This window comes from Chiloscyllium punctatum, chromosome 41, assembly GCF_047496795.1.
Source record: "Chiloscyllium punctatum isolate Juve2018m chromosome 41, sChiPun1.3, whole genome shotgun sequence".
NCBI classification, from domain to species: Eukaryota; Metazoa; Chordata; class Chondrichthyes; order Orectolobiformes; family Hemiscylliidae; genus Chiloscyllium; species Chiloscyllium punctatum.
The window spans coordinates 26,174,440-26,202,122 of record NC_092779.1 but is presented as its reverse complement, the minus strand read 5'-3'; the positions used below and the strand labels follow the sequence as shown (position 1 = coordinate 26,202,122).

At 41.9% G+C, this 27,683-nt stretch overlaps 1 protein-coding gene across 8 annotated transcripts in view; it reads left to right on the top strand.

Annotated features, from left to right (window-relative positions):
• The window catches only part of LOC140464936 (solute carrier family 12 member 7-like), a 254,371-nt gene extending 227,075 nt beyond the window's left edge, over positions 1 to 27,296 (top strand). For 4 of the 8 annotated variants that reach the window (XM_072560587.1, XM_072560590.1, XM_072560592.1 and 1 more), the window contains 7 exons: positions 468 to 599; positions 1,915 to 2,022; positions 6,243 to 6,350; positions 15,006 to 15,181; positions 16,532 to 16,546; positions 19,533 to 19,666; positions 23,674 to 27,296. In XM_072560587.1, the coding sequence (XP_072416688.1) occupies positions 468 to 599; positions 1,915 to 2,022; positions 6,243 to 6,350; positions 15,006 to 15,181; positions 16,532 to 16,546; positions 19,533 to 19,666; positions 23,674 to 23,765 (765 nt within the window). In that variant the 3' untranslated portion in view covers positions 23,766 to 27,296. Of the gene's footprint in view, positions 1 to 467; positions 600 to 1,914; positions 2,023 to 6,242; positions 6,351 to 15,005; positions 15,182 to 16,531; positions 16,547 to 16,604; positions 16,700 to 19,532; positions 19,667 to 23,673 lie in introns of those variants that run through there. The other 4 variants (XR_011955023.1, XM_072560589.1, XM_072560591.1 and 1 more) reach the window with 4 other exon arrangements.
• Positions 27,297 to 27,683: the final 387 nt, after the last annotated feature.

Here is a 27,683-nt window from a genome sequence, read left to right as displayed (position 1 = left end):
TCATCATGTCCAATCGACCTATCGTCTTTATGCTTGCTGCCCTTCATTGACTTCTGGTCAAGCAGCTTGATTTTTAAGATTCTCATTTTTGTTTACAAATCTCCCTCTGTTCTCACCACTCCCTACCTCCTGCAGCCTCTCACTCCTCTTTGATATCTGTTTTCCTCTGATCATGGTCTCTTGAGTATCCCCAATTTTAATTGCCCTACCATTGGTGGCCTAACCTTCAGTTGCTCAGCCCCCAAAACACCAGAATACCTTTCTCATACCTTTCTTCTGGCCCGCCTTAAAATCTATCCCTTTGACCAAGTCTTTGCAGTCACATCTCCATACGTGCCTGCATTTGATTTATCTGATTGCAGGACTGTGAAGCACCATGGAATGTTTACTCTGTTAAAAGCACAAGATAAATGTGAGGACACATCGATAGTTGAGATGGTTTATTTTGCAAAGTCGATCTGTTGCAGGTTTGGAAGAAGTGCAAGATGCGCATCTTCACCGTTGCCCAGATAGATGACAACAGCATCCAGATGAAGAAAGACTTGCAGTTATTCCTGTATCAGCTTCGTCTTGATGCCGAGGTTGAGGTGGTGGAAATGGTAAGAGCTGCCCAGCCAGCCCTGTTAGAGACTGCTTCCTGTCCCCGGATCAGTCATTGACTCGTGTGATCCCATAGAGTCATAGAGATGTACAGCACGGAAACAGACCCTTTGGTCCAACCCGTCCATGCCGACCAGATATCCCAACCCAATCTAGTCCCACCTGCCAGCACCCGGCCCATGTATCTCCAAACCCTTCCTATTCATACACCCGTCCAAATGCCTCTTAAATGTTGCAGTTGTACTAGCCTATCTCTTTGAATGTCAGAACAAATTTGGAGGCTGAATGGCTTGCTCCTGTGTTTCCCCACTTGTTTTTATCGTGCAAGCCAAATAGAGCTGGAGAACATTCAGCAAACACCTGAAGTAGCTCTGCTCTGCAGAGATGTACCTGTCATAATGTCATTGTATTTGTACAATCGTGTTGACTGGTCATGAATCTTGAAGTCATGGTCTGTACGTATTAGGGCGCCATCCAGTGGAGAGAAGTTAAAAATTCTGTGGCTGCGGGTTTCCAGCCCAAAGGGACATTTGAGAGCCTGAAGAGGGAGAATCCAGGGCAGACTCAGTCGAAACTTGGGGCCACCCACCCACAAATAATCACCATGAGATGTTGCTGCCTCTTGGACAGCTGACATCCAACCAGTGAAACCAAAGTTATTTTAAAGAAGAAAAAACCTTTCCGTTTTCAGGTGTTGACAGATGCTTAGCTGGTTGTGATGATTTGCCCTAAAATGCGCATTGGGGCCCTCCTTGTATGTAGAAGCTAGTTCCTGTTTCATCTGGCTGCTAGGATTATCCACAAAACTGCTGAAAGATGCCAAAAATGCAGCCTAGTCGTGCAATTGAGTGTGTCACTCAGTTAGGCCGCAACTGATCTGTGCCTCAATTCCAATTTACTTGTCCCTTTTCTTTGAAACTCTCAATGCTTTTTGCATTAGAAAAAAATCAGCTTGACACAGCATCCACATGTTTTTACTTTGGATTGTCACTAAACTTTGTGTGTAAAGTGCTTTCTGGCATCTCTCCTGAAAGACTTGGTTCCGTCTTTAAAGATTGTCCCTCTTTTAGATGATTCTTTCCCCCCCCCACCCAGAGGGAATAGTTTCTCTCCCACCTGGTATTCCTTTTTGTTTTTATTATTTCATTCACTCATAAACCTGTTCAACTCAAAGGAGAAGCACAGCTCATGTGCCTACTCCTTAGAATTGGATGTGTCACTAAAGTGTTTAGGTTCCAGAGCTAAGCCTAGCACAAAGGGCTGTGTTGTTTACTTTTGGGGGCTTTGCCCCTTTTTTTTTTTCTTCATTCCCAGCTTGACAATGATATTTCAGCCTTCACATACGAACGAACTTTAGTGATGGAGCAAAGATCACAGATGTTGAAACAGATGCAGCTCTCCAAAAATGAGCGGGAACGAGAGGTAAGCATGTTTTGGTTTCAAATCTCTTTCACAATTGCCAAAGAATTGTACAGCGTTTTACCGGCAAGAGATTGTTGGATTCTCAAATTTATTCATGTAATGTTGAATAGAATTTGTAGTACTGCTCATCACCTGTTTAATTTGAAAGGTTGTGAATCATTTTTCCTTGCGTTTGCTGTAGTGTTACATTATTATCTGTTTGACAGCATCAGTGCAGGATATTGAGGTGAATGTGCTACAGTAAAAGATGTTCTTATGTCAGCCAGGGCTCCCTGATTGGATCAGTTTAACGGCCCCAATCAGGGAACTCTTATTCTGTGATGTCCACCTGGCTGACTTCATCACAATTACAACAGTTTGAAAGTATTATAATGGGCTTAATGCAGCAACTATTTTAGGTACAGTAAGTGACAAGATAAATCTTCTCAGTATGTTGACTGTAAGAGAAATATTGGACAGGAGACTAGGGAGACAGTCTCCTCTTAAAATAGTGCCATTGAATCCTTTTAACGTCCACCTAAGTGGGTGGCCAGAGCCTCAGTTTAATCTTTCATGCGAAAGATGATCCCTCTCTCAGAACCTGTGCTGTAATCTCTGAGGGGAGCCTTTTTAACCTTCCGGCTCTGGGGTGAGAGTGCTACAAATTGATACCAGGCTGGCAGAACACTACGGATCACTATGTTTACACTATAAGCATAAAAGTTACTTTACATCAACATTGCTGTATCGAACCAGAGAATCCAGGCTGACTATCGGGCAAGGCTTCAGATTTCTCTTTCATTGTGGGTCTCAGTGGTATTGCACATAGCTCTGTCCTGTGAATATTGACTCCTCTTCCAAGTTGCTAGTTACTCAGCTACGGTGATAAACTACACATTATCTATTGTTACCAAAACAAAATCCACACACAACCCCACCTCCTTCCCAAAGACTGTTCTTAGTCAGAAGGGCTCAGTATAAATGTTTTTATTGCCTCTGTACTTTGTAATTATTCCATAACATAATCTGCAGCTGCTAATCATTAAAACTTTTTTTTTCTTACTGAAGGAGATCAATCTAATCACTTTTATAAAATGCGACCTGGAGCCAAAACACACAAGCAATTAACAGTTTGTTTCCAGAGCCAAGTCACAATGAAATTCCAGTGACTCTGTTCAGTTGGGAATAAATTTGTGGCCAACTTAGAGAAGAACTACCCTTTTTTGCAACACTTATCTACGATTGGGGAGATAATTCCATTTCAGGATGGACAACAAGCAGGGTAGTCAATCAGAAGACTTGACCGATGAGCTGGTCATCTGACCAACTGCTGATTGAAGAAGTGTATGCGTTATGGTGCCCGGGTTGGCAAGGGAGCAAATCGCTTCAGTGGTTAAAGAAGATGACTAGATACAAACGTACCACAGGGCTATTTCTAAATTAAAGTTTAAGACATTTCATTGTTAAGCTCCTTCAAGGGCCATTGAACACTCTCTTACCTTGAAGTTGGGGGATGGTGATTTTTTTAAAAAAAATCTTTTTAAAAATCTGTTTCTAGATTAGATCAATTGAAAATATACACGAATAATTAAAAGTGAAAGTAAAAATGATCAGTCTGTGTCAGAAAGGTGCAGAAATGAGCACAGATTGGTTTTTGAATAGTTTGTCATAGCTGATGATGCACAGTAGAGAGGGGCTGCAGAAATGTCCTCCTGATTTGTTTTTTTCTAGAACAACTTGCATTAGTTGCAAACTGAGATGTGTATTTACATAACTTAAAATGGAAGTAGGTCGAAATATGAGCATGTTAAATCTACATTGATTTTGATATTGAAGTGGTATCTGTTCCTGAAACCTGTCCAGAGTAAGCAGTGGCAAAAGTCTTTAAGTTGCATTGCCATTTGGTCACAGAGACTTAACAAACAGTTAAGTGCCTATCTTTTTTTGGCTCTAAGACCAAAGCAGCACCCTTAAAGTGAGTGGGTTTATCTCCTTTAACATGTACAGATACAAGTCATAATTGTCTTTTATGTCCCAAAAGAAGTAATGGAATAATCATAATAACCAGACAACTAAAGACCATAAGACAGGAGCAGAAATTAGGCCATTCAGCCTGAGTCTGCCCCGCCATTCAATCATGGCAAAGCTTGTGGGCTACTGCCTTCATTAGAGTTGGTTTTGTCTGCCAGTGTGACACAAACTAGGTGATTGCCTTACAGCCTCAACTGCTGGACTCTCAGTCCTGCCAGCATGTGATCCCTAATATCGCTCCTCCACGTCACTAACTTCCCCAACAACATGCAATCTCATCATTTTACACTCCTTGTAACTTGTGTGTTTTATTGAAGCCTTCACAATCTAACAAAAGTGCAAGTCATTTTCTAGCTGCCAGGCACACGCTTGCAAATTGTATAGTTATAACTGATTTATGTATAAAATGTAAGTATTATATTGTGGGAAACCAACTGAAATTTCACTTGACAAGCCTCCACCACTCTTCAGTGACCAAGAAGGTAAATCACTTACAATGATCAGAAAGAAATACTCGTTATTTTACCAACAAATGCACAGATTCACGTGGGTGTCATGTGCCTGAGAATAATGAAATCCCATTTCCTTTTTTATGTTGCTAATGAAAAATGCAATTTACTAAATCCAGACTTAACACACTGTACCCACCACTGTCTCAAACACTGTCTTTCTGATGAGACTGTAAACTGGCTAGGTCTCTGTTTAAGGTAGATGGGAAAGACCCTATGATACTAAGTGAAGAAGAGTAGGGGATTATCCTGACCAATGTTTATCCCGTAAACAACATCACTGGGAATCAGATTATCTGGACCCTATCACTGCTGTTTGTGTGCTATTTAACTGCTGCATTTCTTGTTTTACAACAGTGACTTCACTTTAAAAATAACTTAATTGATTGCAAAGATAGCTGTGAAGATTGCAATTTACGTGCATGTTTTAGGTCTATTATAGTACTTTTTTTTGGGACCACATTAAATTGTCCCATTTTAAATAGGGGTAAATTTCTCTCTTCTGGGTGGTAATCTGACACAACCGCTCATCTGCACTTTGTCAAACCTCAGCAATGGTCATCTACAGAGGTTTCAAAAATCTGATCTATCAGATTCATGTGCATAAGGTAACATTTACACTGAGGAGTCTTCTCTGGAAATGGTGATTGGTTGTAAGTATCTGAATTGGCCACTCATTCCCAGCTCCATCCCATTCCCCTGCCAGTCCTGACTGACTCATCACTTTTACTTCTGGATCTTTGTTTTAAACCTGGATCTGCTGAGGCAGGGTCTCCCAGCTCCTGCCCAGGTATAGTAACTGCAGATGTGAGGTTGTCTTTAGTTCCCTGCAGATTCCAGGTGAGTGTGCAACCGCAGTAGCATGTGCACTCAACCTGAGTATATTGGAATCTATTCACAAAACACATGCTCAAAGATCATACACTATCTGTTTAAGGAATGGTACTGTTTATGAGCATGAATTAAATTATAATGAGGCTATGTTGTGTACAAGATGTGTGGTTTAATGTCCTTTCAACAAGCCTAGTTATGTATGGTACTTGATGATGTTTAAATGCACAGGAGCATTGGAAAGACTTTGACTCCATGTTATTTTGAGTGTATTGGCAATGGTTTGATGCAAGGGACCAACACACCTTTTATTGACAATAGCACTAAGACGTCTGGTGTACAAGTAAATGTCAATTAAATTTCCATGATGTGAACTCATGTTAAAAGGTTTCTTTAAAACAATGGTCCATTCTATACCTTGCTGCTCGTGGGGATATAAATGATTATTGCTAAAATTGCAGAGGTTCTGTGGATTGTAAAGCAGAACACCAGAAATACAGCCACAGACCCATCCGCCGCCATGTCTGTTTTGAAAAGCTATGCATTTGCCAGGACTCCATCATTTTAAGGTTTTCTTTTAATCTGGCACTTGGTGTTCACGTGCCATGCAAAGTGAGGTGTGTGCCACTCTCTAGCCACTGAGCAATACACGAGGAGACCCAGTGTCATTGCTGTGCTCCCATTAAATGAGGGAACACTGCTTCAGTAGAACCCTCACTATGTTTTCATGAACGTTCTGTGGGACAAGGAATGTGCATTGTAACATTTAAAAGTAAACTGAATTTGCTTTTCACTCATTGCTGTTAGTAAAGCTGGCTAAATAGATTGTGGTTACTTGCATGTGCTACTCACCCACCCCTCACTTCCTAGATTCAGAGTATCACTGATGAGTCCCGGAGCACGACACTAAGGAGGAATTCTGCACGTGCAGCTTTGGAATTCCAGGACAGGAATCCTGATGATGTACCAAGTGAAGAGGTAGTCAATTTTCCCGTGACTACATTTCTCCAATCATCACAACATTGTGAAATTTAATTTACAATCACTTGCAATGTGTTAGCTTCTCCCTCTCCCTGTCTCACTCCCACCATCCACGCCACCCACTTCCTGCTCTACGCTCTACCTCTTCTCCCTCCCCTCTCGTTCGTTCGTTCGTTCGTTCGCTCTCGCTCACTTTCTCTCCCGCTCGCTTTTTCTTTCTCTGGCGTTCTCTTTTTCACTGTCTTGCTGTCTCTTTTTCTTTCTTTCACTTTCTTTTTCGCTCTCGCTCTCTTCTTCTGTCTTTTGTGCTCTTTGTTATCCTCATGCTTTCTTTCTCTCTCGTGCTGTTTCTCTTGCACTCTGTCTATCGTGCTCTCACTTCTTTTTCTCTTTCTCTCTCACTCGCTCTCTCTCGTGCTCTTGTTCTCGCACTCTCACGCTCCCTCCCATTTTCTTTTCCGCTTGCTCTCTTTCTCTCTTTTCTCTCTCTCTCTCTCTCTCTCTCTCTCTCTCTCTTTCTCCCTCATGCTTTTTTTCTTTCTCAAGCTCTTCCATTTTCTCTCTTTCTCTCTCACTCGTGCTCACCTTCTCTCTCTCTTTTTTTCTCTCACGCTCTTTTTTTCCTTTCTCTCGCGTGCTCTTTTGCTCTGTCTCGTTTTCTCGCTCTCGTTTTCTCACTCGCGCACACACACAGGCGCTGTCTTTTTCTCTCTCTGTCTCTGCTCCCCCCTCCTAATCAGAAGAGTGGAAAATCCCTATCATTGATGTGATATTGGTTTGATGCTGAGCTGAGGCAAAGTCCCTGTTCTGCATGCAATGCATTTTTTTTTAAATAAAGGGTAGAGTGTGAGAAGTTACTGCTGCTCAATCCCATACAGACTGTCCACTGTACACTGCAGCAGTATTACTTGGGACATCACTAGCGATGGATTGTCACGTTGTCCTATCTCATTGACTCCAAAATCTTAGTTCATTCGATGATGTGAAATGGAGTAGAATGTGCCCCACCCTCCATCCTCTCAGCATCAAAACTTGAAGTTCATTTGAGTGCTGCTTTTTTGTCCTCTTCCTCGGGATATCCATGTTGGATAACTCCCAATTCATTTTCCCTAGTCCTTTACTCTCTCCTATAATGTGGAAAGTCTCTAAAGACCCCAACAGGTCCGTCCTTCAGTATGTGCTTCAGGTGACTCTGCCCTCTCCTTTAACTCTGATCCTGGCTGCTGTTAACCCTCACTTTAACAAAACACATTGTTGCAAGGTACTAACTGATCAATTGCAAAACAATATACAGAGGAAGCTTGATTATCCAGCATTCAATTATCTGAATTTCGGATTATCCGGAAAGTAGCAAGGTCCCGATGCTTGGCTGAACAATGTTATCAGGCATTCGATTATCCGGAATTTGATTAACCAGTCGAAATACTGTCCGCACGTGTCTTTCGGATAATTAAGGTTCCTCTGTATAACTTTGTGCTTAAATCTAATGTAAGGCAATTTTGAAGTGTGATTTTGCTATAGTAACAATCCTGCCTCAGGATTTTATCAGTATTAAGCAACAACTAGATAACACATTTGTGTAGAGAAAACGGGACCACAGCAAATCAGGCAACGTCCTTGGATGTAGTTGCCAACATCTACGTAAATTTGCTCCTGGCATATTTGTGTAATCCACTGCATTTGAGATAGTCATAAGGAAAAATGACAATGTATTTTCTCTTTGAAGAAACTTCTTCTAATCATAAATGAAGACGTTTGAGCCATTGACTCTCTTTTGAATAAATGTTGTAAATTTACCCTTTTCATACCACCTCAATAATTGGATCAACATTGGATAACTGCAACACCATTGTGTCATGATGGGAGTACTGGACCAGTCTCCAAGTAACTGAACGCCCTACCCCCGTCTCATCAGGTGGGAGGGTCGTGGTTAAGATCCTGGTGCCTTCCCAACTCCACCCCAAGGCCAGTGGGCCTCCTGCTCCAGTTACCAGTGCCCTGCCTCCTCCTCTGACCAAAGCCCCAGGTAATGGGCAGCACTCAATGCCTCCCCCTGGTGGTATTGCTTCTCCATAAAGCGACTGACCGCCAATTCTGTCTAGCTAGGCTCGGCAGAAAGGATTTCCAAACCTAGAGCCTTGGATCCTAAGGGAGGTCCACTGCTATTCGGTTTAGTTCTCAGCTGGCACTTAACGCAACAAACTGTCCCTAATGCAGGCAACGTGAGCTGTCAGTGGCTTTCCATTAAATGTCAAAATCTAATATTCCAAGAAAGAAATTGACCCCAAGTACTCTTGTGCAGCAATAATTAGGAAAACGCCCCTGAAAGCTACCTGTATGTTCTGTCAAGGCAACTAACATGATTTAAGGCCAGACCTGCGACACCCAACCGGTCTTGCCCAGGTATAATGGGTTGAACAGTGACCTGTATTGTGTAATTTTATGATCTGTGACTCCTGACTGAGGGTCCTGAGGGTAACTAACCTTACCTGGGATCAAATGTAACAAAAGCCAGGTATTGCTCCTTTTGCTGAGTTACTTGCTGCTGTGGGTTCTGCTTTTTACTGGTTGCATTCCATGTGCCTGAGGACTTTACCTGACCAGCTGATGATGGGATTTCAAATCCCATCAGGTTCGCCTGGTTTCTTTCCTCCCGCACCCCTGACCTTTTTGCATGGAGCTTTGCCTTTTTCAAGTCACGTATCAGGTGCTGGTCAGAAGCTGCACACAGCTATAGATGCTTCCCTTGGTTTGTTCTTCCCCCTCACATTTTAAATGGTGACTCTCCTCTTTCAGGAGCAGCAATCCTATTTCTGTGGGTTTGCCTCATTGATACTCCCAACTTGCCTTACTTATACAATACTTTCCATTCTCCTCTCCCTCACTGAGCAGCTGCACAGTACACAACCGTGTAAATCCAAGCAGCTACCTGGGTGAATTGTAGAATCCCTACAGTGTGGAAGCAGGCCACTTGGCTCATCGATTCCATACCACCCCTCCAAAGGGCTCCCTGTAATGTTGTATTTCCCATGGCCAATCCACGTCTTTGGACTCTGAGAGGAAACCAGAGCACCCAGAGGAAACCCACGCAGAAACTGGAGGGACGTGCAAACTCCACACAGTTGTCCAAAGCTGGAATTGAACCCAGGTCCCTGGTGCTGAGGCAGCACTGCTAACCACCGAGCCACAGTGGTACCCTGTGGTTGTAGCTCGCATGATGCAAATGCTTTTTCGCCACAACATCTTGCATGCATTATGGCCCCCATCCTCTTCCTCGCTTCATCCAAAAACGTCAGACATGGCAAACCAAGCTTCCATGTCCTCCTGCCTGCTCTCCGATTGACTCTGACAATACCTCAGCCCTTCAACACTTTAGGTGAAAACGAGGACTGCAGATGCTGGAAACCAGAGTCTGGATTAGAGTGATGCAGGAAATGCACAGCAGGTCAGGCAGCATCCAAGGAGCAGGAAAATCGACGTTTCGGGTAAACACAGCAATTACTTTCCTGAGAGGCCGCCTCTATTTACTCGAAACGTTGATTTTCCTGCTCCTTGGATGCTGCCTGACCTGCTGTGCTTTTCCAACACCACTCTAATCCTTTCAACACTTTAGTCGGGTGCTCCTGGTATTGTGTGACGTGCCTGGTTGCTTTGTGCTCAGGGACCCACACATATTCCGGGTGTCCAAACAGGAATAATCCAGCTAGCTTTCTTTGCACTCAGTCATTTTTGCATTTGCTTGGAGCTACCAATCTTCATATGACATCAGCGTACACTCACTGACTTCATTGCCTTATGGCCCACCAGCTTACGATGCTTTGTTAATGCTAAGCTGCAGGGTCCCAGTCCCTTTGTACTAACAAGCAATGCAGGCTATCGAGAGAGAGAAGCAGATACTTCATGATGGTAGGGAACATGCCTGTGTCACTGTTGAGCTCTGTGCTACATGAACATCACATTGGCATGTGCCAGCAGATTGTAGTGAGCACACTGGGTGTGCTTCAAGTGAATGGCCATCTGTGAGAGTCCAGGGGAGCTGGGCTAAGGGGTCTGCAGTCAGTTATTGGGTCATGCTGCAGTCGTCTTCAGTCTGCACATTGTAGGTGAGTCATTTATTGTCCAAGAACGTACATTTAGAAATTATAGTTGCTTGTTGGCATTAATTGTCTCCGTGTTATATTAGCTAATCAAATGTGATGGCTCTTTAAGGTGGAATTTTAAGTTCCCATTCCAGCGTCATCCAAACATTGGAAAACTCTGCTTTGTAGCTGCCAGATTTGCTGTAAGTATGCAAAGGAGCCTTTTTTTTGGGCATGGGCGTAATATCATAGTGGCCTTCTGGCAGGATTCTCTTTCTAACATCGCATTGAAAATGTTGCTTGTGCAGTGTACAGTTGGACAAGGTCACATACATCTGAGCTTCATGTGGAAACCCAGCAATTACTTTCCTGAGAAGCCACCTCCATGCAGCACTCTTCCATGACAAGGCTTTGCTATAATGAATGCGAGAGTTCCTTTGATAAAATGGCGTCATCTTTCTGATAGCCCCTACAAACTATCTGCTCTGGGTCTCATGGTGAACATCATGGCTGGAGGCACTTTGTGGTGTTATTCCAAAGACGACATAGAAGGAGACCATGGTTAATACTTCAATAACAACAGCAACTTGCAGCAGCTTCTGTATGGTCTCTGAGGAAAAAGCAGTAGGTGAAGATGACCTACACAGGTGGAGGAGAGAGGGGAGACCCTGCATCTATTGCCGTTGCTGTCAACTTCTTTAACTGTCTGAAAGGCAGTGCAAGCACAGATTTATAAATGACTCTGGCCATCATCTCCAAGCGATGCCATCTGCTGGAAGAGGGCCTGGTTGGCTGTGCCATCCTAGTGGCTGCCAAGATCACAGCTGTCCACAATGTTTATGCCAGTGGCTCTTTTCAATGTACAATATGGGGACCAGTGCAGCACCTCCCAGTCCTTGACCCACGCATGCATCCAGGACGTTACAAGCGCCATTTTCATCAGAGCTCCATGCTTCCTGTCTTTCTCCCCCCTGCTGAAGAGAGTAAAACCGCTTGGGCGCCACCTGGCTTTGTGTTTTAAACACTGCACCACGTTGTTCTGGATGCACCCTCTCACCAACTGCAGGGGTCCTCAACTGCTGTGGCTTTCAGTTTTAGGTGACCATCAATGCCAAATTCTGGAGGCCTGCGCCAAATATTCCCTGTTGCCGTCATGACTCTTACTGGAGAACCTTCAGGTTCCTGCCTCCGTCCAAAGTCCTTGGACCGTACAAGTTAGGGTCTGCTGGGAGGCTGGGGTTACCCCATTAAACATGGCTTAATGCACCTTTACATTGCCCTCAAGCTCACAAAGGTACAACATTGCACACATTTCCATTGGCATATTCACATAAAAGGACATAGGCCTCCTTAAGGTGAAGTTTTAATGTCTGTACTGCTCCAGCAGAGCCTTGCAGGATTGCCTAGAAAGAGGGTGCAGTGTGATTATGCCAGGCTCTGCCCTTCACAACTGGAACCAATGGAGAAAGGACATCCTGGATAACAGTTTTGAGGGAGAGGATCAGGATGTTAACTAGGAGGAATATTCAAGAATGTGCAACAGACCAATGCCCAAGAGTCCAGAGGTAACACCAAATTGCACCCACTTCCATGATGAATCAGTTGGGTTTGAGTTTTGTTTCATTGTTTAAAATTCTGTTGGTAATGTGGCAAGCAGCTAAATCCTTGTCCATATTCTTCTCGCATAGGTCATGCGGACCTTATCATTTTGCAGTAATTGACCTTTTCTGTTGCTCAATAAATGTTTCCTTGACCATTGGATTGTGCGCTTAATTATCTTCAGTTGATCCCAATGTATGAGCACTTGCAAAGGTTCAGGCCCCACTCGCTCCAGAAGTAATAACACATCTAAACAGCTTGGTTAGAAAATATCCCTAACATGTCCGACCACGTGCACACTGGGGTGGGGGCGGGCAGGGGATTAAAACTAATGTTGCATGGTATTAAGATTAAGCAGCTCTTGAGTGTCGTTTCTGAGCAGTGAAGTCTCTAATGATAGTAGTGCAGTTCGACAAAGTCTTTCATGCTCAAGAATGGGTTCCCCATTGAGGTGTCTCCACCCAGATGTGAATAGTCATAGGTATCTCTCTAGGATTTTCTCCATGTAGGGATTGAGGAGTGTATGGTCCCCACCCCCTCACCTCTGCTGTTGTTTGATGTCAGTCCAGTTATGGGCCAGCATTTCCTGCAATGAGGTGACCAGAAGGAATAACCATGATGGAAGTGTATGGAAGGGCAGTGATATGTGAGCTGAGAGGCGGTGAGTTGGCTCCAATGGGTAAGAAGCACAGAGGGCAAACTAGGTTAGTCGTTTAGGAGTATGAGGTGGGTGAGAACATCAAGTGGATATGATACACGCGATAACGAATGTTCTAATTCGTGAGTCTTAGTGAAAGGCATGTAGAGTCGGGATCAGTCCCCTTGAGTGTGAGGAACTTACTTTTCCAGAGCACACAAGGTCATTGACTTCTTTCCTGCACTCCCCACTTCATGCAGAGCATGGCATTAAACAGGTCTGGAAACTTGGCCTCTCATGGTAGTTGGCTGGCGAAAGGGCTATCCTCCACCCGGTTTCTCAACATCACAAGGACCCTGTCCCTGATGCCAGGAGTGACCTGTCCTTTCTTGTGGGCCATATGTTCTGTGTTGACAGTCTAGTGCTGTGGTACAAGAGATCTTCCTGATTTGCAGCTTCTGAAGTGGTGCGTAGCTGGACTTGAAAATGGTGCAGAGGGAAAGTCGGGAAGTTTTAGCAGTGGCGAGCATTTCTGCGTGATTTCCCAGGTGTCCAAGAGCCTGGTGCATAATTAATGAGGTAAAGAGCGGAAGGTTCTGAGAGAAAAGTGGCTCTGAGCCATGGTGGAGTGGACACCCTGAATCTCGCTTGATACAAAACCAATTCAAATGAGAAGTTGCCATCCTGATTGCTGATTCATTCAAATTTGAATTTAATTTTGCTTTGTTGTCACATACTCATGAGTACAATAAAAAGTTTACAAGTTGCCACTTGTAGCGCCATCTTAGGTACAAAGGCACCTAGGTACAGATTTTGGAGTATAAATTCCTAGAAGAAAATTAGAAAAATAAAGAAATAAAAAGTCCCATGTTACAGACCTTCAAAAGTACAAAATCATAGTAGTAATTTAGAAAAATGAAAAAGCTTCAGAATAACAGGCCTTCCATGATAATATAATAAAGACAAAAAAGTTAAAAATTAGTTTCCGCAAACAACACTTTGAATTACAATTTGTGAAGAATTTGTAAAGGTGATGTAGTGAGCTAGGCAAGAACAGGTATCATTAACTCATTTGTTCCCAAAAAATACACCCGATATGGTTTTTTGTTTTCCGACTTTGCGTTTGGGTTAGTTGTTGAGTAATTGCAAAGAGATTGTATTTGTCACGATTAGTCAACAACTGTTATTGCTGCAGGTACTAAGATGGTGATAGCTGAATTAGATGGCAAGAGAGAATTGACAGATTATAAAAGATCATTTCCTATTTAAATTTTTCTCCATCCATCTCTTCCCTTTTCTCTGATTAGATAGCCAACAGTTTTATACCGTGGATTATCATCCTGTAGTAATATATTAATTTACAGAGAGATTTATGTTTATCATTTGTCACAGCTCCGCACGGACTGTACAATCACATTCCACACTGTGACACTGATACTGTCCAGAATGATTACTGTTGATGCTGATTATTTGTAGTGATCTACCCATCAATCATTGCAAGTTATGAATTTTCAAGAAACTGCAGCCAAAACCTTCATTTCACTGCTTTCACATTATGATTAGTGTTTGTCTGTTGTTAGATCACTCCTTCTGTAAGTCAGTTATCTTCCAAAGAAATCAAATAAAATTTCAGTTTCTAAGTTCTGTTGCTATACCTTTCTCTATTCAAAACTTTTCAGTGTGTGTTTGAACACTTTTTGTCCAATGTATATTAATTCACTACAATTGTAATACAAGCAAAATGATGGAAATACTCAGCAGGTCAAAATGCTTTAGGACAAGCATTTTCCATCAGAATTAGAAAAGGTTAGAGATGCAACAAGGTTAAAGCAGGATCCAAGGCAAGGCAAGGCAAGGCTGAGATACTAGAGAGACTGAGTGATGGAAAAGATGATGTAAGTGATGCAAATAATAAAAAAAGCAAAAGTTTGGGTGTAAATTGAAAATGGCAAAGATGAGCAAACTCGAAAAGATAGATGGAAATTCTCTTGGAGGAGGAGAGCATAACTTGCTTTGCCGTATACCATCTGATTTCCGTGCAAAGTATTAAATAAATAATTTATCACTGTATACCTCTATACATTTGCTAAGTAAGGAGAACTAAGTCAGTTGAAATCTTAAATTTTCAAAGACAGTGCATTGGACCTCATGCAGCCAGTCTGTAATCTGAGTTGGTGTTGTCTAACCCTCTGGGTAGCAAAGAGTGGGCATTCGTATAACTTTGGTGATGTTGGCCCACATGAGGGCCAGTGGGATGACCGTTTTTCACATGGTTCTATATGGTTTGGACTTATTCCAATTCAGTGACTATTGCTTCCTCTTGGATTTGCATTGTAGGCCCAGCTGATACACGACAGGAATGCAGCAGCCCACTCCTCTGGTACTGACCGACTCTCCGTTTCTCCTGAAGGAGTACACATGACCTGGACCAAAGAGAAAATCACAGCAGAAAAGAACAAAAACAAAGAATCTTTATCTCCAGAAGGTGTGAGGGATATTTTTAACATGAGACCGTAAGTTATTTTCCATTTTATTTTTTCTGTTTTGCATCATTGCTCACCATTCTTTCCCATTGAGTGTGTTTTTAATGTGGAATCTGAAATGGGTACTAAGTTCACACCGGTTCCAAGAACTCTTCACGTTGGTTCACAGAACTTTGTTCTAGAATTTCTTGAGTCAAGAAGGACCAAAACTCCAAATTCACTTGTTAACCCCATCGGGTGATGCATATTCAAAGTGACTGCATCGTTCTGAGTGAATGGATAAAGACAGCGTCCAACTGAACAGAATAGACACCTCTGGGTCATATTTCTGTGAGCATAATTGGAGTCTGGCTGCTAAAATAGAATCATAGAATCCCTCCAATGTGGGAGCAGACCATTTGGCCCATCGAGTCCACACTGACCCTCCGAAGAGCATCCCACCCAAATGATGACACTGGATCCATTGTCAATTGTCAGAAAAACCCATTTGGTTCACTGTCCCTGAGGGAAGGAAACTGCCATCCTTACCTAGTCTGGTCTACATGTGACTCCAGACTCTCAGCAATGTGGTTGACTCTTATGTACCCACTGGGCAATTAGGGATGGGCCAGTGATGCCTTCATCCCATGAATGAATTAAAAATATCAAATGCACAAAAAAAGTCAATTCATGCAACAGCTTAGATCCTCTTAAAGATGCGGGTGGTCTGAAGGTGGTATTGTTTTGTAAGTGAATCATTTATAGACAACAGAAGAGGAGATGTTAATACTGGATGTGTCTGGAGATGGGTGGACTTCCTTGCTCTGACTGATCCAGATACGCTCCTGACTTCCTAGAGTGTTCAGTCCAGCCAGTAGTCCTTGAGGACTGTACAAGAAACATTCTGGTTTCCCTGCTACCACCCCCCCCCCCCCCCACCTCCCCCGCCACACCCCCGCCACACCCCCGCCACACCCCCGCCACACCCCCCTGCTGGATTGCTTGCTTGTTGCCTGTTTGCAGTGAACTAATGGTATGTAACCAGTGGGAAAGGCTACTATGACAAACACCACTTACTGACTCAGCAACTCAGCTGCATAGTTTCCTGACCCAAGTTAAATCTTCCAGTTTTGGAAAACAGCTGGTTACTTGGTAGCTTGTCGTAACATTGTCAAACCAGGATGTATGTGAATCACAATTAACCAAACATTAGCTACAATTAAGAAGAGACTGAGGTAGTGTGAAATTAGTAAATTGCATTATAATGGCCCATGTTCTTTAATGTAATACTTTAGAAATGTAATTATTCTTTCCTGTGACCTTGACTCTCTGGAATTAGGAACAACCAGCCCTAATATTTAAATGTGCAATAACTGCTATTTTTCTTTCCCTCTGTTTCAGAGAATGGGGAAATCTGTAAGTCACGTTTTGCTTTTAATTTAATCTGCAATCCTTTGTGTGTTTGTATTTGTAGATAGTCCTTAACAGCACATGAGGTTTTCTCCAAAAGCTTCAATAACTACAGACTGTGGAGGGCGATTGCTCTCTCTCTTCAAATTATCCTAAAGAGTAAGGACTGTGTTTATGCTAATTCAGTTTGGACATCTATACCAAAATTGTTTTCTCTGTTTATTTATCAATAATTTGCATATTCAAATTAGATTATTTGGTGTTTACTGCAGCTCCATACAGGGTCAGTATATTTCAATTTATCTTCAAGGTTTCCCAGATCTTTGATTCAGTTGTGAGGCACCTTGTCGAAGGCCTTTTGGAAATCTAGATACACCACATCTACTGGGTCCCCGTTGTCCACTGTGCTCGTAATGTCTTCATAGAATTCCAAAAGATTAGTTAAGCATGACCTGCCCTTCATGAGCCCGTGCTGCTTCTGCCAAATGGACAGTTTCTACCTAGATGCCTTGTTATTTCTTCATTGATAATAGATTCAAGCATCTTCTCCACTACATAAGTTAAGCACTGGTCAGTAATACCCCATCATTTGTCTACCTCCCTTTTTAAACAGTGGCGTCACATTTGCTGTTTTCCAATCTGTTGGAACTGCCCCAGAGTCCAATGAATTTTGAAAAATTACCACAAGTGCACTTGCTATGTCTCCCACCATCTCTTTTAGTACGATGGGATGCATTCTATCAGGGCCAGGAGATTTGTCTATCTTTAGCTCCATTAGCCTGCCCAACACTAGCTCTTCTGTAATAATGATTGTTTCCAGGTCCTCACTTACCTTTGTTTCTTTGTCACTTATTGGTGTGTTATTTATGTCCTCCACTGTGAAGACTGACAAATACCTGTTCACTGCCTCGGCCATTTAATCATATCCCATGACTAATACCCCTTCTCATTCTCTAAAGGAACATCGTTTACTTTAGACTTTTTTTTGTTTTATATATTTATAGAAACTTCTGCTATCCGTCTTTATATTATGTGCTAGTGTTTTCTCCTGTTCTATATTTTCTTTAAAGCTCTTTTTGTGGCTTCCTGTTGATCTTAAAAGCTTTCCTAATCTTGTTTCCTCCTGGCCTTGGCCACTTTGTATGCCATCTCTTTCAACTTGATAGCCTCCTTATTTCCTTTAAACCCTGTTCTTACAGTCCGTCCTTTTGTCTGGAATATACATTTGTTAAGCACTTCGGAAAATTGCTTTGAACATCCACCAACAAACACCAGCTAGCCACAAAAAGACACAACCCTCTCTCCCTCGTAGCCCTACACACAGATGAAAAAAACCACCAATTCGACTGGGACAACACACAAAGCTTATAACGGGACAGGCTAAGCAAAGACATACCAGAGAATTCCCAGAGGCCTGGCACTCCAACCACAACGCCATAAATAAACGCACAGATCTAGATACCATCTATCAACCCCTCAAAACGAACAGGAAATGACATCACCACAAACCCCAGGAACCCCATCCAGGACAAACATATAAATAGAAAGCAGGAGACAACAGCTTTGCTTCACTTGGAGGTCACCACTGATGACGTTACCTAGCCAGGTAATGAAACGTCTGGATATCAAACCTACAGCTCAGCGAGCAAACCTACACCCTAAACCTCAACCTGAGCTACAAATCTTCACAAACCTTGCATCCACCACTGCTCGTTAACTATCTCATTATAAGGTCTTTGTTTCCAGTCTACTTTAGCCAAGTCCTCCCTCATCCTATTGTAGTCTCCCTTGTTTAAGCACAGGACCCTGGAATTGGATTTTATTTTCTCACACTCCATCTGTATTCTAAATTCAGCTATACTGTGATCACTCCTTCCAAGAGGATTCCTAATTATAAGATCATTAATTATTCCTGCCTAACTATATAGGGCCCAGATCTAGGTCCCTTGTCAGTTCCATGACACACTGTTTAAGAAAACTATCGCGGAAACACTCAAAGGACTCCTCCTTAAGGCTACCCTGGCCGAGCTGGTTTGACCAATCAATGTGTAGATTAAAATCCCCTCTGATAATAACCATACCATGTTTAATGTTCTTCAGCAGGTCGCTGGATGGGAAAGACTCCTGTAGTTGCCTGGCAGGAACCAGCTGAAATGGTTTAGCAAGCCACATAGTTTGGTACACTGCAGTATGTTTCTGGATGAAGCTATGGGATAAGTCCCCTTTGTAAAACGAGAATATATTTTTCTATTCACTGAGCAACAGCATGATGAAGAAATGGATGTTTTGTTTTTATTGTTAAGACTTTGTTTCTATTTCCAAGTAGTACTTTTACCACTTAGTTCATAACCAAATGCTCCTTGCCAGAATTTTTAATACTTCAATTCCTGGTAGATCATGCACAAATGGGCTCAATCACAAAACAGGTTATAATATTTAATCTTTTAATATTGTAGCCTATTGGTTGAAACAGCCATTGAAGCTTTTGGATTGTGTGGGCTGAAAGGACTATGGAATATTTTCTCATGCATGTGTTTTGTGTGTGGAACTTGTATGCATGACACAGATCTTAAAGATTTTCACATCAAAATAATACTGTTTTGGTGTTGCATGGTGTATATAGTAGGCAACTTTTAATTGTGCTTGAATATACTGTGGTTTAGATATCTGAGATCTGGATATGTGTTGCATGGTTCATATCCCTTTGGCAAAGGTATCCTGCCATCCCTTACCCAGTCTGGCCCATCCTTTACCACAGTAGCAAAGCTGTACAGAAAAGGCTGATCAGCTTCCTCCTTTTGTGATAAATTAAATTAAAGAAGCTTTTCTAAACACATTCCTTGTTCTGTGCATGAGTAATTAAACATAGTGACTTTTCCTCCTTAATGTAACCAAGTAAGGATGGTTACGTAGATGATAACTTAATTGTATTGCTATTCCTGTCACCTGATCCAGTCATATGTTTATGAATAATCAAGTTTTCCTCTTTCAGGAATCAGTCCAACGTTAGGCGGATGCACACAGCAGTGAAACTCAATGAAGTCGTTGTTAACAGGTCCCAGGATGCCAGACTTGTGTTACTGAACATGCCAGGACCCCCCAAGAACAGACAAGGAGATGAAAATTGTATCCTTCTCATCTCCGCTGCTATCCTTGGTGCTTTACCAGGAAGCAGGAACGTTGTGAGGAGAGTGAAGGGCTATTTGTAATGTACACTAGTATTCAGTGCTCAGGCTTTTCTGTTGGACAAAGCTACTTCCTGCAGTACATTGTGTAATGCTGTTCTCATGCCTGAGCTTTTTTTAAAACCTTCTCTCTCCTTGACTTTTCGCTCACTTATTTTGAGCTCTATAGACCAAATGTACCTTTTAAAAAGGTTCTTAACTGTCCAACATTTCATTAATCTTCTCATCTCTTCCCTTTATCCCCCTTCCAACCTCACCTCTACTGAATGCAAAGAATTAATCGACAACCTTGTCACTAACTTAATGTATATTTATTCGACTTCAGTTGATTCATAGCCCTATTTCCTTGGCCATAATCCAAACCTATTCTCCCCATCCTTACCCAACATTCTATACTCCTGTCACTTATTTTTGTACACTAAATGTCCCAGGCTCCCATTCTGAACTTATAATCAAACTTCATTTTATTTGACTCTTGACCATTCCAGAAGGTGATGGTCTAATGGTATTATTGCTGGCCTGTTAATCCAGAGAGAAAGTGCGGTCTGCAGATCAGAATCAAAAGTGTGTTGCTGGAAAAGCACAGCAGGTGAGGCAGCATCTGAGGAGCAGGAGAATCACGTTTCGGGCTGGAGCCTGATGAAGGGTTCTGACCCGAAATGTAGATTCTTCTCCTCAACTGTTAACCCAGAGACCCAAGGTAATGTTCTAGGGATCTGGGTTCGAGTCCTGCTGTGGCAAGTAGTGGAATTTGAATTCCATAAAAATCTGGAATTAAGAATCTAACAACAAAGGTGAATTCATTGCAAATTTTGTTTGGAGGAAAAGAAAATCTGGTTCACTAATGTCCATTGAGGGAAGCAAATGGCCATGCTTACCTGGTCTGGTCTGGCCTGCATTTGACTCCAGATCCACAGCAATGTGGTAGACTCTTAACTGCTTAATGTCTTTATTGCCCATTTCTAATTGCTATAATTGAGTAATTAGAGATGGGCAATAAGGATTGGTCTAGCCAGTGACACTTATCCCATGAATGAGGAAAATCATCCCCCCCCCACCCACACACCCACACACCCACACACCCACACACCCACACACACACACACACACACACACACACACACACACACACACACACACACACACACACACCTGCACCTTCCCAGCTACCCATCCCATTTCTATTTATCTCTGTCCCCTTCCCTCCCAACATTCCTGATGTAGCATTTATGCTTGAAACGTCGATTCTCCTGCCCCTCAGATGCCATCTGACCTGCTGTGCTTTTCCAGTGCCACTTTTTTCTCAAATTTAATCTCTGTTCCAAAACTGTTATTGCTTCACTCTCAAGATAGCTATAATGTTTAGAGCTTAATAGCAAGATAAATTCTAGTCAAAAGTCTTTTATTTTGTTGTGCCATCTTTGAAGACACATTGGATATAACCCATTCATGGGCATGGCCTACTTTGAGTTGACAAGCAATATAAATGAGAAACTGACCTTGTTCATTTCCTCTGACTAGAGCATGTACTTTGATTCAGCAGCTCAAACCCACTTGTCTATTTACTTGCTTTTCTTGTCAGTTTTAAAGGAGCTAAGTTTCTGGTGATGAGGAAAGGGATGTGCAGATAGATCTAAGTGTGAAATAATAATTCCTTTTATTTGTTCATTCAAGGGATGAAGGCCAGCATACATTCCCCATGCTTAGTTGCCCAGAGGGCAGTTGAAGGTCAACCACACACAGATTGCAATCACATGTAGACAAGATCAGATAATGGCAATTTCCTTCCCTAATGGACATTAGTGTTATAAAGACAATTCTCCTCGTGACTTCTCCAGAATAGGTTTTTTTTTGTAAATCAGTCTTTTATCCAACACCTCTCAGGAGATAGTGCTAATGGGCAAAAAGGTCTTATGAGAACATTAATGACCTGTTAGTCAGGCATTTGATAAAGTCCCACATGGCAGATTGGTTAAAAAAAAAAATCACAGGGGATGCAGGGTGGGCTAGCTAGATGGATATAAAAGTGGCTTGTCATAGAAGACAGAGAGTAGTGGTGGAAGGGTGCATTTCAGAATGGAGACTGGTAACCAGTGGTGTTCCACAGGGATCAGTCTGAGATCCTCTATAGTGTATGTAAACGATCTGGAGGAAAATTTGGTGGCCTGATGAATAAGTTTGCAGATGACACCAAGACTGGTGGAGCTGCTGATTAGTGCTGACAGTTGTGAAATTGTGACAACAGGAGTGGCTCGGTGGCTCAGCAGTTAGCACTGCTACCTCACAGCACCAGGGACCCAGGTTCGATTCCAGCCTGGGGTGACTGACTGTGTGGAGTTTGCACATTCTCCCCGTGTCTGCGTGGGTTTCCTCCGGGTGCTCCGGTTTCCTCCCACAATCCAAAGCTGTGCAGGGCAGGTGAATTGGCCATGCTAAATCGCCCTTAATCAGAGGGGAAACCAGTCTGGGTGGGTTGCTCTTCGGAGGGTCGGTGTGTACTGGTTGGGCCAAAGGACCTGTTTGCACACTGTAGGGAATTTAAAATCTTAAAAAAAAATAGCGACTTTGGCACAGAAATGGTAGATAGAGTCCAGATAGAATCCAGACAAATGCAAGGTAATGCATTTTGGAGGGTCAGATTTAGATGTGAATTATATTGTAAATGCAGAACCCTTAGGAACATTAACATATAGAAGGATCTGGATGTGCAGGTCCACAGTTCCCTAAAAGTGGCAACACAGGTGACAAAGGTTGATCAAGAAAGCTTATGGCATGCTTGTCTTCATCAGTTGGGGCATGGAGTGCAAGATTTGGCAAACCATGTTGCAGCTATATAAAATCCCTGTTAGGTCACACTCTTGAGTATTGTGTGGAGTTTTGTTTGCCACACTATCAGAAGGACATGGACACTTTGGAGAAAGTGCAGAGAAGTTTCACTAGGATGCTGCCTGCTCTCGAGGGCATTGTCCATGAGGAAGGATTAAAAAGACTAGGATTGTTTTCACAGGAAAGATGGCAGCTGAGAGGTGACCTGATAGAGGTCTACAAAATTGAGAGGCATAGGTAGATGGATAGTCAAAGGCTTTTTCCCAGGGTTGATGTTTCAGTTAGAAGGGGACATCTGTTTAAGGTGTGAGGAGGAAAGTTTAAGGAAGATGTGCGAGGGAAATTTTTCACACAGAGTGTGGTAGGAACCTGGAACACATTCCCAGAAGAGATGGTGGAAGCAGGCACATTGGCGACGTCTGGATGGTTACGTGAATAAGGAGGAAATGGGGACATGGACTGAATAAGGGAGAAGGTTTGTTTTTTTTAGTTTAGTTTAGGGCATAATGATCAGCACAGGTTTGGAGGGCCAAAGGACCTGTTCCTGTGCTGTACTTCTCTTTTGTTTGTTCTATGTTACAGTAAAGAGCTCCTCTAATTTTTACATTTGTTGGTGTCCGACCTGATGGCCTTTTTTATACTTCCAGTGGTTAGAATTTAAGCAAATTCATTGCTGGTGGATCTCTGTTAATTGAGATGGTATGTATTATAAAGGCAATATTGCATCAATCTCTTGGGCTTTAAAACAGCCAGTCAAATTCTTCCTGGGCTGTTTTAGCTTGTTTATTAATTGCACTGGGCATGCTCATGAAAAGGAGCAAAAGTTGACGTTGGGGAAATTTGATTTTGTAATGTTTTTGGGTTCTCCAAAAGCTGTCAAATTTGTATCAGAAAATGAAGGGAGAAGCACAGGCCTGAATTCTGATTGGTCAAAGTCTCTATGGGAAGCTGCTAAATGTTAAAAGACAGTTTATTTGAATATCCTTTATCCGATCCCTTCCTTTGGTTTTAGTCATGACCCCAAGTTGTTGGTTATATCATGCTTTTTGTCATTTTCAATGAGTGTTAGTGTTTGACCAATTTCTCGAGGATCGTGGATGCCCTTGACTTAAAACCTGACAGACATGGAGTTTCTGGAGGTGCTGACTGAGGGTTTGAACAGAGTCCTGATGGTACGAGGTGGTGGCAGTGAAGTGATCACCATCTATTCCTAAGACTGCTGCGATGTAATGAAGCACAAATACCAAATGTGATGCCAACAAATTTCACCAGTGATGTTTGGCTTTTGTGTGTTGAGGGGTGTTGGGGTGTGGTGGTTGCTTCTGTGTGTCCTTTGCTGCTGGCATTTCTTTTTGGTTATGGTTAGAACAGAGAAGCATCTTGATGCTGCGAAGACTTCTTCCATGTGTATTCTGGACCATGATTGATTGAGTGACTGGAGTCATTGCCACACGGTTTCTTGATGGCAAGAGGAGAGGGCAGGAAAAAAAAGCACTTGCATCATGTGAACAGAAGACTCACTTTGTTTTCTCTCTCTGAACAAATCTGTGCAAATTCTGTAAATGTATACTACTGTCAATAGTGTTGATGTATTCTTAGATGCTTAGTAATCAATGGTTTTGTATCTGTGCTGCTTTTCACAAACAGTTGCATGGAAGCCAAGGAAGATTAGGTCCATTTGGGGGGGGGAAAATGAGTATGCATTTTTCAAAAGTGTTTGTTTTCATTGTATAAATAAATGCAAAATTCCTATTTTTTTTTCTCTCTCTAGTCAACCTTGGTTTTGCCCAGCTAAGCACACCTACAGTCAAAGTTCTCTCCAGGCACTTGCTAGGGCTGGCCACCAGGTGGTGTTCCTGCTCTTTTTATTCCTACCCAGGAGCTGAGCATTAGGCATTTCCCCTCATTGATGCTTAGTTGCAATGGGGAGAAGTCTGTCTATCTTTGAGAAGCCCACACTTTGTGGGCATTCTTGTGCCATTTTACTGTTTTTGTTTCTTTTTAAACTGGTTTAAAAAGAGTTTTGTTTCTTGCAAAAAGATAGGCTTGAATGACAGCCTTATTTCTACAAATAGTGTAGTGTAGATGGCATGAGTTAAATGCTGGGAATGTATTATATATGGGTACTTTGTTAAATACTTTTCTATAAGTGGGAAAACCAGCATTGTGTAGCAAGGTATGAATTTTTAAATTTAGCTTGTTCTGGAGTACTCGCTCTCAAACTAAAAAAACTTTAATCTTGATTAAATGACCACCAGGATTAAAATAATTGTTTTTACACACCCAGAATAGAGGCTGAATAGGTACTTTAATTTCTTTTGATTTCTACACACTGTACAAATGTACCTCCTGGGATTTCTACCTCTTTGCTTGCCTAATAAGTATTGGGTGGGTTTCATACAAGGTTTATATGTAAAGGACTGGATATCCACCCTCCAAGACTATCCATCTGTTCATGGTGAATGACACTGCAAGAAGGGCAGTACCCTCTGCATGGGTTTTTTTTTGGTACATTAAACCTGTGTGATTTTCTCTATGCTAATGTTCTAATTGAGAAGATCTATCCCAAAGGTTCACTCTATTTTTATAGAAATGAACAACTAAATGTGATGCATTTTTCTTCCGAGCTTGTTATTTTTGTTCAGTTTGAAACCACCTTTATGTTGCTCACAAATCACCTGGTTCCTATTTTCTGAAGCTCTTGGTGTTGGAACATATTTATCAGGTATATTGCCTCCCTGTATCATGGGTTAAGTAAAGTGGTTTAAAATGTACCAAGATTTTCTGAGGTGCTTTCACATCAAGGCACATGGGCCACTTATTTTGAGCTCAGCTGTCTGCACAGGCTTGGCTATAGCTATGGACCTGGTTCTGAGTCAGTGCAGGCCTGGGTCTCTCAATAGCCCAGGCCGGCCTTGCCCTGTGGGCATAGCTTCTCTGTCGCATAGTGTCCTATAAGGCCACTTTTGTCGTTCATGTTATTATGAAGTTAACACTTAGTCTCTCATTCCTTGTTTGTAACTGCCCTCTCCATGTTGACATCTGCTATGAGTTACTTTTATACATTTCTGCTGCAGTTTGGTGTTAAAACCCTTTCTCCATATCCAATGCTACATTCAGTTAATGCTCTGTTCATATATAGGCACCTTGCATCTGCTGTATATTAATCGTTGATCTGAATGAATGCTAAACTTTCATGGCTATTTTGACGTGAGAGACCTGCAAGATTCTATACGTGTTGATCTTTAGTGAGTCCTGTTTCATAAGTGATGACTTTTTTTCTTGTTACTGGGTCATTTCTATTTAGTAAGAGAAAACCAGATGCAGTATTTCCTGTTCACCAGCTTACTTGGATGGCTTAACTGTTAGGAAACTGAAGGCCTTCAGCATGACTGAAGTAAATTCAACTCAAACTTTCACCATCTAAAACTTGACTGTTACAATTTCTTAAGTTAACTCGACTGCACTTAGGATTTGCAATGAAATGACCTTTTACTGCAGAATCTTGCGAAGGAAAGAAATTGATCTATGCCCATGTGTGTGTTCCACACTATTTTACCCTTTTAAGAGTGGGGGCTCTGATTTAAAATTCATAGGGATCATGTGTCATCAAACGTTTTTATTAAAAGTGTACCGAGATTATGTTCTCTTTGTAGCCCAGTCAGATCACTGATGAAACAAAACCAGAAACTGCTGGTAAAGCTCAGCAGGTCTGGCAGCATCTGCGAAGAGAAATCAGAGTTAACATTTGGGTCCGGTGACCCTTTCTCAGTCCAAAATGTTGACTCTGATTTCTCTTCACAGACGCTGAGGGACCTGTTGAGCTTTTCCAGCAGTTTGTTTTTGGTTCTGATTTACAGCATCCACAGTTCTTTCAGTTTTAGGTCAGGGATGAGTTTTTCTCCCTAATAATAGTAAAGAAATTGGATTAGGTAGTTTGGGTACCCTTTTGTAGCTTGGAGGCAGCTGATGGAATTTTCCCAACCAGGCTGTTTCTTTCCATTTGTGAGGAAGCTTGTTCTGTAGTTCCTAAGTTTGTGTTGTGATGGGAATGTATATGCACACAGATGGGGAGAGAGAGATGGGGTGGGGCTAATTTGTAACAGAAGCTTCTTAATTCTTTGACATCAAACCCAGGTGCTAGAAGTGTTTAGGAGGGAGTGACCTGCATTCCAACAGATTTGGGAAATTATAGGCACTTGACAAAACAGCATATTGGCAGAAAACTTTGTGAGTTTATGATTTGAGATTGAGACTACATGTGTAAGGCACCTTTTTAGTGAAGCACAGATCACTGGGGGCTGCAGTTTTCAAACAAGAACATTTCACAGGCCCTTTCACACACGCGTAAAGAATGCCAAGTCAAGTGATGCACTGAATAGACACATTTGGTGTAAAGTTGGTCCTTTGTTTCTAGTTATTTTTTAAGAGTATAATTTTTAAAAATTACCAGCATTCATATTAGTTGTATCTTTTGATGAGTAATTTAAACTAGGTGTAATCATTACTCATGCCAGTTTTGTGGGGTAACTTATTTGGGTTATGTTATTTTTTTGCAGGGAGGTGGGATGAAAGGAACAGGGTTTTAGAAAAAAACTGGTGTAAATGTAACTAAAACTTAGCCAATGTTACAATTGTATAAATAACCACATGTATTTAACAACTTGACATTATGAAATTAAATTTCCAAACTTTCTAAAGACTTCTAAGTACCATTTTGAACAAGTAAAAGATGTTATATATTATATCCACTTAAAGCTGTCTTTTTTTTTAAACTGTGTGAGTGGGAACAAGGTGGTTATGGTTTGCTATTTAATGACTATATAGCATTTGAGATTTATTCTCTCATTGATGAAAACTGTCTAATAATCAATCGCTCATCAGGGATTGACTAACTCTATGGGTTAGTTCATTTAAAATTGTAAAACACATGACTTGGTGCACATTAACAGCAGTCAAATTTGCAACATTGAATACAATGCTCATAGGTGACCTCTTTTAAAGGCAAAATACCCAGGCAGCAGATTCATTCCAAACTTTGCATTCTTTTAAATTTTAAAGATGCGTATTTCTTGTCGTCACCTGATATTTTGAAGAATAATCTGATGTTAAACACTCACGTTTTGTGTAGA